The following is a 17982-nucleotide window of genomic DNA, read 5'->3' as shown; positions in this document are numbered from 1 at the left end:
GAGGCTAAAACATATGAAGAACAGTTGCAGGAACTGATTATGTCTAGTTTAATGAAAAGAAGGACTAGGGGAGACATGATAGCAATGTTCCGATATATCAGGGGTTGCCCCAAAGAAGGAGGAATCAAATTATTTTCCAAAGCACCTGAGGGTAGAACAAGAAACAATGGGTGGAAACTAATCAAGGAGAGAAGCAACTTAGAACTAAGGAGAAATTTCCTGACACTTAGAACAATTAATCAATGGAACAACTTGCCTCCAGAAGTTGTGAATGCTCCAACACTGGAACTTTTTAAGAAAATGTTGGATAACCATCTGCCTAAGCAGGGGGTTGGACTAGAAGACCTCCATAGTCTCTTCCAATTCTGTTATTCTATCATAAGGAAGTCAGCATTATAACTATCCTCTTAGAAATTGATTACACGTATTTTTGTTTCAAAGTCATCTAATTTTCTGCATACACAAGGAAGATGTGTTTTTCTTAAAAACTTACTCAGCTTTTAGCAGTTAAAAGTTACGGAAATCTAAGGCATCCAAAGCCCTGAAACTTATCGTATAGCCAAATTAAGTGCAAGTTTGCACATGTATATTTCCTGAATCATTGCTACAGCATCAGAGGATGATTTGCAAATGCCCAAAATACCATTTGCAAGCCCCAAACTGCACAGGAGGGCTTTGACATCACTCTATGCTTCAGCTGTGATTAATGAAGTTAGACATTCACAGGTGTGAAATTACGGAAGAGTTACACTACAGAAGAGAAGCACAAGAAGCATAGAGATCTTGAAAGTAGGCTGGAGTTGGCCATATTCTAGGAAATCTGTGTCTCAGCTGACATCATTTTAGGCATGATTGTTCTTGTATTTGTAAAGTGAGCCCTACTTGGAGAGGATGTACCATGAAATCAGTGGCAAACTGAATAAGGCTGTTTGGGATAAACAATTATCTTATATTGGAAGAATTTTAAGATAATATTTATGGAATGACATTCAATCCATCATGTTCAGAATGCTAACATAGATTCTTCCATTTCCTCAAACACAGACCATTTATGTACATTATTTGTTGCTCCAGGGATAACTTTAATGGTATTTTGGTCAGCCAGAGAGACACTGAACTGTATGTTCTGTGGCCAACACAAAGTGTCATTTTTATTTTGCTCTTGTTCTGTCATAATAGATTGTGGGTAGATTCACACAAATAATCCAGAGCAATTGAGAATGTTATTCCTTTGTAATTAGGCTGCCAAAAATATAACGTTATCTGAGAGTCCAACTTTACAAGATTCTTTGGCTTGTAGGACTTGTTTGCTCATAGTTATTTGATGTGAGTAACTGAATTTTCTGGCTCACACTCATCTAACCATGTGGAATCCATTTATAAAAATGATTGCCTGATTCAGTGTTTCTCAGCTTTGGCAGGTTGAACATATTTGTTCAAGAATTCTTAGAATTCTGAGAGTTTTAAGTCTGCACATCTTCAAATTGCCACAGTTGAGAAACATTGGCCTGGTTTGGGATTCAGAAAATTGTGTCAGTACTACTATGGTGGTCAATCCTGACAGTGCAATGCAGGGGTGTCAAACTCATGGCGTCATGTTATCACATGACATATCACAACTTTCCCCCCACCTTTGCTAAACCGGGGGGTGGGGGTGGCCAGCACATGATGCATCTGGCCCTAAGGTCTCATATTTAACATCCCTGGTGCAGGACTGGAATCCTCCCGGTAGGGATGATTGTCCCTGGTTCTGCGAACTGGTAGTGAAAAAAAGCTTCCAAGGATTGCGCGGCTCAGCTGTGAGCCATACAATCGTGGGAAGCTCCCCCGCCGGCTTTTTCAAGCATTTTTTTCCTGATGGTTCGGGTGAATAGGCAGGAAAAAAGTGCTTTAAAAAGTGGGGAAAAAAGAGTTTCTGATGATCGTGTGGATCAGCTGTGAGCCGCACGATCGTCGGAAGCTTCCGCCTACTTTTTAAAGTACTTTTTCCTGCCTAATCGCTGGAACCAGCAAGAAAAAAATGCTTTAAAAAGTGGGAAAAAGCTGGCCATGCCCACCCAGTCACATGACACCCACCACCACCAAGCCACGCCCACATAACTGGTGGGCAAAAAAATCCTTTTACCACTGCCCTGGTGTAATGCATTTTGCAGAGATCTTCATTAAATTTTGGAATGAGGCTGTTGGGTTTTAAGATCATGAAAAAAAGACCGTGTGCCTTGCCTGACAACGAGAAAGCTTACACAAATAACATCTGAACCTTCTAAAATAATTCTCTATGGACCTTTATGTGATTGACGTATCCGGGAACATTGTTGGTTTTAAAAATATAATGAACTTTAGTAAGTTAATGTGCTTGTCATTTTAAAGATATAAATGCATAAAAATTCTTTTTAGAATAGCTGTTTGTTACAATTTGCAGTGATAGACTGACCCCTTATTAATCCTGATTTAAACAGTATTCAATTTTTTTTGTTTTTCTTTTAGGCCATTCCACGTAGAACCAACAAACATTGTCAGGGTCAACGATGATGCACAGAGAGTAACAGATGAAGCTTCAGCAATGAACAAGCGGATTCACTACTACAACAGACTCACTTCGGCTTCTGACAGAGCATTGGTGAATGAAAGTTGAACTATATTAGCTAGAAAAGCCATGACAGCCCTGGATGCTTTCTCAATTACTTAATCTCTACTAGGAATACTCTTATCAGCCATAATCTGATTTTTCTGCGTGGCCTAAGAGTGGTCCTTTCAACCTGTTTTTTATTTTTATTAATCAATTTGTATCCTGGAAAGAAAGATGTAATGTTCTGGTTGTGTTTGTCCAAAAATGGATTATAAAAAAAGTAGATATATGAGGATCTGCATATTTCTCTACATAAAAATTACTAAAATTACTAGAGGTGACTTCATAAATAATTTCATATTTCATTAGTAGCTACGTGTGAGAAGCCGGTTTCAAGGCAGAGCAAATCCTTTCAACGTAAAGGTTGAACGGACCAATTTCTGTGTCCGACAAAAGAAAAAGTACCCGTACTCCTTGACTTATTGATTCCATTTCTGTTGTTAAGTGAGTTTTGTCCCCTTTTACAACTTTTCTTGCCGCAGTTGTTAAGTGCAGTGAATCACTGCAGTTCAGTTAGTAACCTGGATGTTAAGTGACTCTGGCTGCCCTGTTGACTGTGCTTGTCAGAAGGTTGCAAAAGTTGATCACATGATCCTGGGGCACAGGCAAAGGTCATGAATATGAACCAGTTGCCAAGCATCTGAACTTTGATCACATGATCACGGGGATGCTGCAAAGATTTGGTGAAAAATGGTCATAAGTCAATGCTGTTGTATCTTTGAATGGTCACTTAAATCTGTTGTGAATTGAGGTCTACCATTATTTAATCTGAGCCAGGACTGAGTAATTTTTATATTTAGTCTTAAATTTATTTATTAAATGTATATGCTCCCCATCTCACCATCGGTTGACTCCAGGAGGTTTACAACAAGATAAGATAACAATGCAAAGTATTAAAATGATAAATGTTAACCGTAAAATTAACAATGATGGCTAAGGAAGGAAGCAAAATACAAATGGGTGGAGCAGTGGTGGGATTGATTTTTTTTTATTACCAGTTCTGTGGGCGTGGCTTGGTGGGCGTAGCAGGGAAGGATACTGTAAAATCTCCATTCCCTCCCCACTCCAGGGGAAGGATATTGCAAAATCTCCATTCCCTCCTGATCAGCTGGGCCTCGGGAGACAGAGAATAGATGGGGTCGGGGTCAGTCAGAGGTGGTATTTACAGGTTCTTTGAACAATTCAATTTTTCCGCTACTGGTTCTCCAGAACTGGTCAGAACCTGCTGAATATCACCTCTGGGGTGGAGGTAGACTCTTCTCTCAGTCCATTAAAGATCTCCAAGTGCCCCATCAGGGTACCAGACCATTTGGCAGAGCCATGTTCCAAGGCCCTTTTGGAGGCCAAGAGATGGGGGGCAATCTCAACTCGAGGCTTACAACGTTCCAAAGGATGGGAGCCATAGCAGTAAAGGCTCCTCTCCTGAACCCCACCAGGCAGAATTCCTTGACCAACAGGGTTTGCAGTATCTCTCCCTTCTGCCTGCGCAAGTGGGGCAGTCCCATTGGAGTGAGATGAACAGGCCAATTTCTGGAGTGAGATAAACAGACCAATTTCTGTGTCAAACAAAAGCGAAAAGAAAGTAGGGTTTAATCTGAGCCTGGACAGAGTACTTTTTAGGAGTCAAAAGAAGTAGCAGGAGGTCCGAAAATTGTCAGAATGACTGTAACCAAACTTCCCATATCGAGACTTGTGAAGAAATGTTAAAAGATTTAGTCTGAACTAATGCCATGGGCTCCTCTCTTTTGTTAGGTGGCGCCTGATCATGTTCTTCCTGCTCCAGAAGAAATCTACGTGTATAGTCCTTTGGGCACTGCTTGCAAAATTGATAGCTCTACTGATGGTTGTGGCAAGAATTCCAGTATAGTCACAATGTATGTGAAGTGTCCTGGTTGCATTTATTTATCTAAAGTATTCTGTTTTGAAATGCAGTCTAAATATTGGAATTAGCCTCAGATACCGTGCAAGTTTTCTTATGGTTGTTCTTTGTGTTTTCTCCCTGACTTAGATTCATGATCTGGAATACAATGATGGGTACATCTATATTAAGTATTCCCTGGGGAATAAAACAGGTAACACAATTTTGTGTCTCTATTTTAGGACAAATTTTGCCTGGTAAATTGTGGCATAAGAGTTTGCATTAATGCCGCAATTTGCATAAGCATTTAGTTAAATGTTTAATTTTCAAACAGGCTGGATTTACTACTGGAATCTGTATTATTCCACTGATGGGCATGCTGACTCTTTATTGTTGCTACAGAGTTGTGAAATCCAGGTCAATGATACGTAAGTATACCACTTTAGTAAATATGTATGTTTCATGAAAGCACGCGTGAGCCTCCTGGTACACTTAAGAACATGATTCAGTGATGTGCAGTTTTATTGACCACAGGACTATCTTCTTGTCTTTGTATTCTAGAATACACAGGTCTTTCCAAAAATAGTATATGAAAAGGGAAGTAGCAATGAACAGAGTTTGTCTCCCAATAATAAGTGAAATGTTCCTGAACTTCTTAATGAGCAAACTCCTACATCATTTCTGATTTTATCAGATTATATAATTTGACCAGTGATGGGATTCAAATTTTTTTACTAACAGTTCTGTGGGCGTGGCTTGGTGGGCATGGCTTGATGGGCGTGGCAGGGGAAGGAAATCTCAATTTCCTCTCCACTCCAGGGGAAGGTTACTGCAAAATCCCCATTCCTTCCCGATCAGCTGGGACTCGGGAGGCAGAGAATAGATGGGGATCGGGCAGTTAGAGGTGGTATTTACCGGTTCTCCGAACTACTCAAAATTTCTGCTACCGGTTCTCCAGAACTGCTCAGAAACTGCTGAATACCACCTCTGAACTTGACTATCTCAAACTTGGCAGGATGTACAACTCCAAATGTTAAATTGGTCTCATGTACATTTTGTAGATTGGAGAGCCATCAAATATTTGACTGGTATTCCTATGTATATAAATTATATGATTTATTTAACATTTAGAGAAGCTGAAGTTTTGGTGGTCTAGACTTTTATTTTCACTGGTGTCCCTTATTGGAGCCATGATGGTTTACTGGGTCTAATGACTAATTTCCTTTTCAATACTGGAAAGTGTATTTATAGTAAGTATACATTTTTCTTTTAATTGCTTGCATGTGGGACAGAGTATTTATAGTTAATAGATACAAGGGGGGCCTTGGGATTGAATTAGTTCAAAAAAACCTCAGCTTTTCTAAATGTTAAATAAGTCATGATAGATGATAGATAGATAGATAGATAGATAGATAGATAGATAGATAGATAGATAGATAGATGCAAGTCAAATATTTGATGGTTCTCAAATCTACAAGTGTATCTATAAATACATACATAAACACATACTGTATATAACTGTAATATACTGTATAGAAATATACTGTATATTTCTTTCAGTTTGTGCTTTACCTTATACCACAAGTGTCAAACTCGCGGCATCACGTTGCCATCACAGGACGTTTTGTGATGTTTTTCCTATTCGCGAAGCTGGGGTGGGCGTGGCTTACACGTGATGGATCCGGCCCTACTTTATACAAATAATCATAATAATAACAGTATCCCTTTTGTTTTAAGCTTGTCATCAGCCTGCTGGGAATCAAACTTTCTTTGTAATACCAGCGTTGGCTCAAATTGGTATCTAGAATGTTTAGATACATTTTAGAAGACCTTGAAATAATTACCGTATTTTTCGGAGTATAAGATGCACTTTTTTCCCCTCAAAAAAGAGGCTGAAAATCTGGGTGCGTCTTATACACTGAATACAGCATTTTTTTGCCTCCTGAAACTCTGCCCCTTCACCAAAATGGCCGTGCATAGTTTGTAGGAGGCTTTCAGAGAGCTCCTGGGGGCTGGGGAGGGCAGAAATGAGCAAACAATGAGCCGTTATATGCTCAATTTTGTCTCCTCCCAGCCCCCAGGAGCATTCTATAGGCTTCCTAATGCCCTTTTTTGACAAAAAAAAAAAAAAAACAGGCTCGTTTTCGCGAAAAACTGGCCATTTTTTGCATTTTTCGGGCCCGTTTTTGGGGAGGCTTGTAGAGTGCAAAAACTTTTTTTTTAATTTGCCTGTTCAAAACCTTGGTGCGTCTTATACTCTGGTGTGTCTTATACTCTGAAAAATATGGTAGCACAGAATTAAATCAATATCTTGTTTTTCTTCTTTTCAGCTTCAGTAGATACCTCAACTTGGGAATTCCCAGATGTTTGCAAATATTACTTTGGATCTTTTGGGCAGTGGTCTAGCCTTTTATTTTCACTGGTGTCCCTCATTGGAGCCATGGTGGTTTACTGGGTGCTAATGACCAATTTCCTTTTCAATACTGGAAAGTGTATTTATAGTAAGTATACATTTTTCTGTTAATTGCTTTCATGTGGGACAGAGTATTTATAGTTAATAAATAGATACAAGGGGGCCCTTCGGATTGCATTAGTTCAAAAAAACTTCAGCTTCTCCAAATGTTAAATAAAACATGTAATTTAATAAATAAATAAATGCACATATGCCTAGGGATTTTAGAAAAGATAAAAAATCTCTTCTAATATAAGAATATATATTTGGCAGTTAACTTTCCTTGGGCATAAAAATGAAGTCATCAAGATAATAGGTTTTAAAATTATAGATAGAGTTTTAGAGAGCAGGGAGAAAGATGACGAAGGGTCAAAAGTCATGATAGAAGAGATTCTGAAGTAACTCATTCTTTTATAGACACTGTTCTTTCACCATTTTCTTCCCATTAGCTCCAATATGACAAAAAATGTATGTACGCAAACTTCAGAGCAAGAATTCTTTCCTACCATCACATTCCAGTGCCAGGTTGAGAGAACAGTAGATCTGATAGATTCTAAGGAAACTGCTGTCCTTCATTTGACATTCTAAACTTTGTCCTTTAAAATTGAAAAATGGGGTTGGTTGTTGAATCTAAAACTAGACGTACGATTCTTTTTGCAAATTGTTCTACGTACATACAGGTAGTCTTCGACTTACGATCACAATTGAGCTCAGAATTTATGTTGCTAAGTGAAAAATTTCTTAGGTGAGTTTTGCCCCATTTTACAACTTTTCTTCCCACATTTGTTAAAAGAGTCACCGCAGTTATTAGTAACATGGTTATTAAGTAAATCTGGCTTCCCCGTTGATTTGGCTTGTCAGAAGGTTGCAAGAGATAATCACATGATCCCGGGGACACTGCAACTATCACAAATATGAACCAGTTGTCAAGCATCTGAATGTGCAGTAAATCACATGACCATGGGAGGTACCAATGGTTGTAAGTGTGAAAAATGGTCATACGTCACTTTTTTATTGCTGTTGTAAGTTCGAGCGTTCACTAACCAACTGTTGTAAGTTGAGCACTAACTGTAACTGAAGGCCCAATGTATGTAAACATTTCTTTAGGAATTTTTTTTTATAAACCAGAGAGTTGACACCAAGTAATTTCTTAGCAAACTCCTAAATTAACAGAAGTAACAGTATTTTTGTGTGTGCAGGTGGCGGCCTGAATTAACAGCAATTCCAGGAAAAGCCTCTTGCATCTTGACATCCTAATACTGAGTTAAATATTTTGCAAACAAGCATGTTCTTCATTTGACAGCTGCTTTTTGAGATTTGTAGATATTTACTCATGGTTTGAGTAGATACAATAATACAATAGTAGAGTTGGAAGGGACCTTGGAGGTCTTCTAGTCCAACCCCCTGCCTAGGCAGGAAACCCTAGACCATTTCAGACAAATAGCTATCCAACATCTTCTTAAAGACTTCCAGTGTTGGGGCATTAACAACTTCTGGAGGCAAGCTGTTCCACTGATTAATTGTTCTCAGTGGAACAGCTTGCCTTCAGAAGTTGTGAATAAGTAAGAAAAAGTAAGATAAATACCTTACTTTTCTATCCTATCATGTATCCTACTATTGTTTTCTGGCCTTACACACATTTACTTGGAAGGAAGTGGTAGCTGGTTGCAATAAGCCTATTAACAATAAGAAATAAATGCTGCCAAGTAGATAATTTTATTTTATTAGTGCAGTGCTTCCCAAGCCAGGATAATTACCCAGAATTGGATAAAAGTGGGGATTTGCGGGGGTAACGACACAAAGACATTACCCATCACAATAGGAGCTTTTAAATTGTCTTACATATTGCCACATGTACCAAAATATATTTGAATATCTCCCAAAGTATTCCTATTAGACAAAATTGGTGAAATTGCCAATGGAAATTTGTTAACATGACATAAAAATGGTTCAATTCAATGCCAAGATGAAATGCTACCGGTTCGGGCCAGTTCACCCGAACCAATAGTAAAAAATGCTACTGGTTTGCCCAAACCGATAGTTTAAAAATGCTTTTAAAAGTTTTTAAAAAGTTCCGACTATCGCAAGGCACGGTTGATAGTCACACAGCTGATTGTTGGAACTTTTAAAAACTTTTTAACTTTAGCAATTTAGAATTTTAACTTTAAAAAATTCTTTAAAAAGTACAAAAAAAGTTGGCCATGTCCACCCAGTCACATGACACCCCGCCCACCAGACCATGCCCACCACATGCCACCAATCCACGCCCACAGAACCGGTGGGGAAAAAAATTGAATTTCAGCACCGGTTCAATGATATTGTTTCTATAATGCAGGTATTCCCTGAGTTATGACTTTTCATTCGGTAACCACTCAAAGTTGTGATGGTGTTGAATGAAGAGACTTGGGACTGACTCTCAAAATATGATAAGACTTCCTAATAAGCAGTTTTGGGGTAATAAAGGAAAATGTTTGGGAAGCATTGCATTAAGAAGACATATTTACTTGTTTAAACAATTTAGCCACTAGATGGCAATATATGCACTGCAGTGGGAAAAGATAAACTAGACCAGGCTAATTTCTTCTTCTTCTTGTAGATGGGTTCACTCCCCATTTTAGTTATATGCATTAATAATGCCATGGAGTATATGCAGAAACAAAATACTTACAACCTTTAATTATATTGTCTAGAAGTCTGGAAATAGCTAATAGGCTATCATTATGCCTTTATTGTTGATATATGTTGAAACAAGTGAAGTAAAAATCATATTCTGCTCCATTGGTTAACTTTTCCATTTAACCAGTTTTCCAGTATATTTCCCACCATATGGAAATACTCAGATTCTTTCCTGTTCTCCAGAAACTACCTGTCTGATTGCAAACAATAAGAGTATATCAACTTTCTATGTTTCAATGTTTGATTTCTATTATTTTTTTAAAAATGGGTCAATTATAGACCATTATATCAGAGTCTGATATAATGTGGAATAACTTTACCAGACCATACTTATGATACAATGAACCTTTTTCTTATACGTTCTTTTTTCCAAACTCATAAAATTTATATCAGAGTTTTGCTTCATTTTTAGGCATTAAATGTTACCTGTAAAATATTTTGAGTTTTCCCTAATTTTGGCCAAAATGGCTTCCCCATTGACTTTGCTTATCAGAAAATCACGAAAGGTGATCACATGACCTTGGGATACAGTACTGCAACAATCATAAATACATGCCATTTGCCAGTCTGAATTTTGATTACATGACCATGGGGATGCTGTAAGAGTTAGAAGTGTGACAAATTGTCATAAGTAATTTTTTTCAGTGTCATTGTAACTTCAAATGATCACTAAACAAATGGTTGTAAGTCAAGGATAACTCCCTTTCCACATCATTATTATTCCAATGCCTTTAAGGTTTCATGAGAAAATATCAACTTAACCATATTTCAAAAGTCCTCTTTTTAGTAGAAGTTAAGATATATCATAGGTCCGTGATGGCGAACCTATGGCACGGGTGCCACAGGTGGCATGCGGAGCCATTTGTTAGGGCATGCGAGGCGTTGCCCTGTCAGCTCCAACTGACTTCAGCCTTCTTTTTTGGCCTCCAGAGTGTGAAAAATGGCCCTACAGGCAAATCAGAAGTTCAGGAATGGACTTCTGGTTTGCTTGTAGGGCTGTTTTTCGCCCTCCACAGCCTTCAGGGGACTTCCCTGAAGCCAATAGAGCTTGAAAAACGGCTTCTGGGGTGTCCGTAGGACCATTGTTCGTCCTCCAGAGGCTTCAGGGAAGCCACCTGAAGCCTCCAGAGGGCCTCTGGGGAGGAGGGGGCTGTTTTTGCCCTCCCCAGGCTCCTAGAAAGCCTCGAGAGCCTGGGGAGAGCGAAAAACCAGTCCATCACATGGCAAAAGCAGAGGGGAGGAGGGTCATGCACACGTGCGTGGGGGGGCACACGGGCATACGTGTGGGGTCGCGCGCATAGCATTATGGATATGGGCACACCCATACAGGGCCACCCTGTGCTCCCTCCACTTTTGACACTCGATCCGGAAAAGGTTAGCCATCACTGTCATAGGTTGAACTGATTATTTATGTGCCATCAATTTTCGACTCCTAGCATTGACATAGATGTTTTTAGTATATATTATGAATGTTCTAAAACTTATTTCTTTTGTAATACTGTTCTGTGCCCTTAAGTCAGTTTTCTTTTCTTTTCTTTTTTTTAGATTATATTCATGATATTAATGTAACAGACATTGTTCCTGGTACAAATGGAAGCAGTAGAGGTAAGCAAAATGGAAAAAAATGTTTCTTACTGTTGCAGAGTTCCAGTACATTGGAGTCTGGTTTAAGAACAAAATTCTCAATAAATATACCCCTTTTCAACCTTATGGGGCTTTTGGGATGGGAAATCATTTGTAAGCCTTGCATGTTTGTGTTTTTCATAGATTCTGTCTAAACAGAGAGGAATAAGCTTAGTAAATAATCCCTGAACAATAAATAAAACAATAAAATGATATTCTCTTACTTTCAGATACATAATAAGTGAAGACCACACAGTCTTTCATTGACTCATATTCTCAAGCATGGTAGTAGATGCTGATAGTAGTGCATGTGTAAACACTTTTACAACTTCTGCCTTTCCAGGTGGAGAGTTTTAAATACAGCTGCTTCTTAAATAATGAATCTTTCATTTGCTTGAGAATTACAATGGTGCCATAAGGTAAAGGTAAAAGTTCTCCTCACACATATGTGCTAGTCATTCCAATCTCCGTTTCAAAGCCGAAGAGCCAGCACTGTCCAAAGACGTCTCCGTGGTCATGTGGTTGGCATGACTAAACTCCGAAGGCGCACGGAACGCACTTTCCCACGAAAGGTGGTCCATATTTTTCTACTTGCATTTTTGCATGCTTTTGAACTGCTAGGTTGGCAGAAGCTAGGAGAAGTAACGGGAGCTTATTCCGTTACATGGCACTAGGGATTCGAACTGCCGAACTATCGACCTTTCTGATCAACAAGCTCAGCGTCTTAGCCACTGAGCCATCGTGTCCCTGTGACAATGGTGCCATAGGTTTCTGCAAATCTTAAGGCATGAAATTTGCCACCTAGCACAGAGCCCTTCCAGACTACAAGATGAATGAGAACAAAAAAGTGGGTCTAGAAATGTTGGTCTTGCCCATCCTGGTAATAGCACAATCTCACTTTTTACCTTCTTTAAAAGTTCTAGGACAGAAGGAGGTGATGTCCTTGTTTTCAAGGACATTACCTCCTTCTGTACCACATGTGGCCTCAGACAATATGCTTCCATGAAATTTAAAATGAACTAAATATATATCAATGTTTATCAAGGCAAAAAGCTAAATAATATTTAAAACAGTTGCAACTAATTAAAAGCAACCAAAAGAATATATCTTGAAGAAAAAATGATGTTCAGACATTTGCAGAACAGAGGGATCATAGTTTCACATCAGAAACATCTTAGTTTCAAAAGCTTATTTAAAAAGCCACCCTGATGTTATTTCATTATTTGTTGTTAACATTATTCCCTTCTTAACTCTGCTAGTTACATGTTGTATCAAACCAATAGGAAGAATTCAACCTTCACTGTAACTTCATGTAAATTTCAGAAATGCTATTAATTTTCCCTCAAGCACTACACTTATATAGATAGCACAGAACAAACAGACTGGGAAAATAATGCTAATGATTCTTTTACATCTATTTATTCTATACAAAAGTTTGTGCTTCAGGGACTTGTAGCCAACTAGGCAAAAGGCTATCATGGGATGAAAAAAATGGCATTGGGAAATTTCCATGAATGTCCTAATTAGTTCATACTTTCTGTATAAATCATGGATAATGATGTCTTATACTAGATTTTCAAAAAGACAGCCTTCTGCCAATGAAAGAAGTTATTACAGCCCATCTGATTTTGGTCTTCCACCTAGATCTAACCTAGTAATATCCAACATGGTATCTTTTGAATATTGGGGAGTTGTGAGAGTCAAATCTAATCAAATCAGATATTTATTATGGTCATATACTTCATAAATAAAAGTCAAAAGTCCCATTTGGAAAATACTGCACAACTGTGAGGAAGTTGTATAAAACGAATGGTGGCAAATTTAATAAGTAAAGGGAATAGTGATTCAGTGGCTAAGATGCTGAGCTTGTCAATCAGAAGGTCGGCAGTTTGAATCCCTAGCACCGCGTAATGGAGTGAGGTCCCGTTAGTTGTCCCAGCTTCTGCCAATCTAGCAGTTCGAAAGCATGTAAAAATGCAAGTAAAAAAATAGGGACCACCTTTGGTGGGAAGGTAACAGTGTTCCATACGCCTTTGGCGTTTAGTCATGCCGGCCACATGACCACGGAGACGTCTTCAGACAGTGCTGGCTCTTTGGCTTTGAAACGGAGGTGAGCACTGCCCCCTAGAGTTGAGAACAACTAGCACATATGTACGAGGGGAACCTTTACTCTTTTTTATGAAAAATCAAAAATTAGTAAACCGATATCGAAATCTGCTGACATTTAGGAGAACCATCCTTTAACTAAGATGCAGAGCTATACCTAACCTAACATGTAAACCCTACATGGAAAAATTCCACACTGCTTATGTACTGCTTAGAAGCCTGCAGTTTGGTAGTCTGTACCTTGGGTTATGGTACAATAATGATCTAAAAGATTATTTTGTAGCTTATGCGGCATCTTTGCAGAATTTGGACTTGTTACAGTGAGTTAGAACTGAGACAATGCTCTAGAACAGTGTTTCTCAAACTTGGCGACTTTAAGTCCTGTGGACTTCAACTCCCAGAATTCCCCAGCCAGCATAGCTGGCTGGGGAATTCTGGGAGTTGAAGTCCACAGGACTTAAAGTCGCCAAGTTTGAGAAACACTGCTCTAGAAGGAAACAAATCTGGTAGTTAGGGGAAGAGAAAACATGTTCAGTGACACTAGGAGTCTTATAAAACAAAAGAAATATATAAGGAATTATGTATATGATATATGGCAGAGTGTTAGCCGTTTCTTTCCTGTTCAGTGTACTTGTGGATTGTGGTAATTGCCCTCATTCTAACGCCAGCTCAGCTGCCTTCCTGATGTTGTGCATGTGTTTTGCAGTTGGTATTCAACCAAAGGATATGTTCAGTGGTACATCGTAGCTCAGGCTAGACACATACTTTGCTGTATGGCTAATTGTGAGAAACTACCAATTCCCTATTTAAGACTTAATGACAAAAGGAAAAAAGGATCACCTTCTCATAAACAACTCCAGTAATTCTGGAACTCAGGAAGCAAAAAGTTGCCAGCAAGCTTTTCTATGCAAGGAGTTATAAGTTAGCCAATTAAAAATACTAGTACGTGTTCAAAGTGATTTGAGCAACAAAAGTAGTGGTGATTGCGTTGAAAATTACAGCACTGCCTAAGTTGCTTAAATGTTTTGAGTGAAATAAGACCAACAACCATTTTAATGGATAACACACGTATCTAGAGAAAACTTGACTTATCAATACATAGAATAGAATAGAACAGAATAGCATAGAACAAAGCCCAATAGAATAAGAATAAGAATAGAATAGAATAGAATAGAATTCTTCATTGGCCAAGTGTGATTGAAACACAAATAATTTGTCTTTGGTGTATATACACTGGAGAACTATGACCCTTTGGTAAATGTCTTGATCCTTTTTCTCTTGTTCAATGCAACAAATGGGGAAGAGGGGAAGAGGGAATGAATTCACAGAGCTGTGGCAAATGAAATGTTAAAGAAATGCAGTACTCTATAGATTGCACAGCCCATCTTTGCCTGACAGAGACCTAACAACAACATGGCAGCATGAAAAGGGCAGTTGGAATGATGAAGGATTTATGCTTTGGTGTTACTGGATTGCAGCTCCCATCATTCTGGGCAGCATAGACCAAGGCAGGCCTTTGGTCACGTCGTCTGGAAATGACAGCAACTACAGTTAAGTTATCTGAAGGACACCAAGCAAAGGAAGTCTTACTGCCAACATGCATTTCTTACCTGTAAGAATTACGTGTGCACATAAACAATGTAGAGGTCATGCTTAAAGTAAGCCTGGCATAAGCAGAGCTTCTGTGTTTTTGGGGTTTGTGCCCTTATACCAGTGTTGACTCCTGGCAAATACTTTGACTAACCCCTGTGGTTTTCTTGTCATGATTTTGGAAGTAGTTTGCCATTGCCTTCTTACTAGGGCAAAGAAAGCCAATGACTGGCCCAAGGTCACCCAGCTGCCTTTGTGTCTAAGGCAGATCTAGAACACCTGGTGTCTCCTGGTTTCTAGCTGGTGCCTTAACCACTACATGAAACTGACTCTTTTCTATGGATTTGAGTTCACATATTAGTTAATTCTCAGGCTATTGGTTTGCTTTAGGCATGAAAGATTCTTTGCCATAGGACAGGGGTGTCCAAACTTGGGAACTTTAAGACTTGTGGACTTCAACTCCCAGAATTCCCCAGCCACATGCTGGCTGGGGAATTCTGGGAGTTGAAGTCCACAAGTCTTAAAGTTCCCAAGTTTGGACACCCCTGCCATAGGATGAATGGCTATTAGTGGCAGTGAGGCCTCTGTGAAGGGAATCTAGTGGACTTTCTTGATTGGCCATTGTAAGAACAGACTACTGGATTATTATGCTTTTTTGAAGAAGTTAATTAATGCCATGTTTCTCAACCTTGGCAATTTTGAGATGGGTGGACTTCAACTCCCAGAATTTCCAGCGAACCAAGATCGATGTTCAACGTTTGATTTCCAGAACATAATTTCTCACTATCACCATCATAACCCATTTGCAAGGGATTAAGCTAAACAATCATTTTCTTTCCTTTTTAATTTTACAGTAATATGTCCAAGCGACAGTAGCCATAAAGTACCGGGAAATGAAACTTTTGGATTTACTTCTATCAGTGCTGTTGGATTTGAGGAATTTGAAAAGTGGTGGGACAAATCCAAAACCGTTCCATTTTATATGACCATCATTCTTCTACTGTTGAATTTTAAGTCTCCATCTTTCTTTGCCAAATTTAACATATTAGGTATGTAGTAGTCATTAAGAATTATGCAAAATAGATTCTTTTAGATATCTTGACTCAATAAATTTCTTATTAGTTGTGGGTCTCACTACACAAAAGACCTTTGCTCCAATTTTTCAATATCTCAGGAAATTTAAAACTTGCCAGGGCAATAACAGATCTTGAATTAACTTGGAGCAGCAAATGTTGGGGAAGATTTCGTATGTTGTTTTAGTTCTTCAACCTCTCTTTCAAAATGCTTCCTTATAATGACAGTGCTCCCACTATAGAAGAAGATAACATTTGCTCCACTCTTCTTTCTCCAGTAACTGGAAAGCAATTTCATCCAGTATTAATCATGTTTAATGAGCCCTCAAAATGGTTAACTTCTGCTAGTTGACATCTCTAATTGTGTTTTTTTAAACTTTAAAAAGAGACAGCAGTAATCCAGTTGTGAATTTATCACATTGTGTATTTCAGCCAAGGAAGAAAGAACAAATTGTCTACCTTAGCCATAACAGAAAAGTTTCAAACTTTTTGCATTCTCGTTATTTCTTCTTTTTATTCAATTGGAGATATTCCTTAAATTAGTAAAAGATTTAAACAAGATACTGAACGCTTAGAAATCCATAAGAGTTTATATTTTTGCTCATTTTGTTTCCAGTTTTTTAAATGCTGTTTTTTTCTCTATGCAATACCTTCACACACCTATAAGAAAGTAATAGGTACAGTAATATGAAAGTAATAAAGGTGAAATTATATGTTGTATAGCAATATTGTTCTGAAATATTGTAAAGCAAGGAAGCAATGCAATCTGTTTTTTTGTCCTTGAGTGTCAGATCATGTTTATGAAAATGGATGTGTAAAATATGCTCGCTTTATCTTGCAGAGGGTATGATACAGGAAGTTTTTGCACTGCAAGTTCTTTATTTTTTAATGAAAATATCCACATTTAAAAGCACATCTGCGTTTTGTTACTGTGCCTAGAATTTCTAGTCTCCAAAACCTTGATTAATTTTTCTTTCAGATTATTATTATGAGAACAATGGTAATAATGATTTTAAGCTCACAATTCGGTTAAAATCCTCCCACTAACCTATGTTCCAGTTTGGTATTGTTGAATATGATGTCAAGTAACTTCATTTCATTCAATTATGATTAAAATGATTTACAAGAAGAATATAAAAGAGAGAGGCTGAATTGTAATGTTCTAAGTCTCGTAGATATTAAAGAACATTTTTTCCTGTATTTATTAGTTTCAATATATCTAGATACGAATGTTTATTTTCTTTTTCCCACTGCAGGTACTGTCTCTGTCATTTACTTAGTTATTCTTGTTACTGTGAAAGCTGCTCTTCTAGGATTCCATTTAGAATTTGATTGGACTGCAACAAATATATATTTTGTGCCAGGTAAACTTTAAAAAAATATTTATGGACTGTTCCCTTTAAATAATTTAATCAACTGAATGAAGCCTGCAGGGCAGGATAGGCTTTCGGCTATAGTATTACTTTTATCTACCTTGCTATAATCCATCCAAACCCTAATTGTCTAGAACACATCAGGCCTATCGCTTCTCTACCTATCATGAAGGCTGGAAACCATCCTTATGGGCAAAACTGGGTCACACATGCTAAGCCAAAGTTCACAAAATAAGATGTGATGACTGGGTACCCACATAAACCTAATCCTTAAATTAGATAGTTACCACAGTGGTGTTTCTACTTCAGATCTGAAGCCAAGACAGTGGTTTTGCTGTTCTTCTATAAAAAAAAACTAGTAAAGAGACATCAGGGGTGATTTCTTCTACTTTTGCTGGAAATATAATGTGATGTCAAAATAAGCTCTGAAAAATATGGTTTCCCTTTGCTGCTCTTTGAGTAGATGATTATTTTCTTGGGGAAGCTGTCTGGGGAGTCATTATGCAGGCGCTAAATTTAATTATTCCTAGACAGTAACATACAGCTAAGGCAGGGGTTAACAACCCACGGCTCTGGAGTCACATGTGGCTCTTTCATCCCTC

General features: G+C 38.2%; 1 protein-coding gene across 3 annotated transcripts in view; it reads left to right on the top strand.

The window, feature by feature from the left end:
* Positions 1-17982, top strand: part of SLC38A9 (solute carrier family 38 member 9) — a 48658-nt gene that overhangs the window by 8729 nt on the left and 21947 nt on the right. For all 3 annotated transcript variants that reach the window (XM_081940029.1, XM_081940030.1, XM_081940028.1), the window contains exons 4-11: positions 2488-2620; positions 4382-4503; positions 4638-4701; positions 4822-4915; positions 6818-6988; positions 11161-11220; positions 15789-15983; positions 17264-17371. In XM_081940029.1, coding sequence (XP_081796155.1) covers positions 2488-2620; positions 4382-4503; positions 4638-4701; positions 4822-4915; positions 6818-6988; positions 11161-11220; positions 15789-15983; positions 17264-17371 — 947 coding nt within the window. The remainder of the gene's footprint in view (positions 1-2487; positions 2621-4381; positions 4504-4637; positions 4702-4821; positions 4916-6817; positions 6989-11160; positions 11221-15788; positions 15984-17263; positions 17372-17982) is intronic.

The sequence above is a fragment of the Natrix helvetica genome (assembly GCF_964273705.1).
Source record: "Natrix helvetica genome assembly, chromosome: 2".
Lineage (NCBI taxonomy): Eukaryota > Metazoa > Chordata > Lepidosauria > Squamata > Natricidae > Natrix > Natrix helvetica.
The sequence above is the reverse complement of the archived record's forward strand: the minus strand, read 5'-3'. Positions and strand labels throughout refer to the sequence as shown.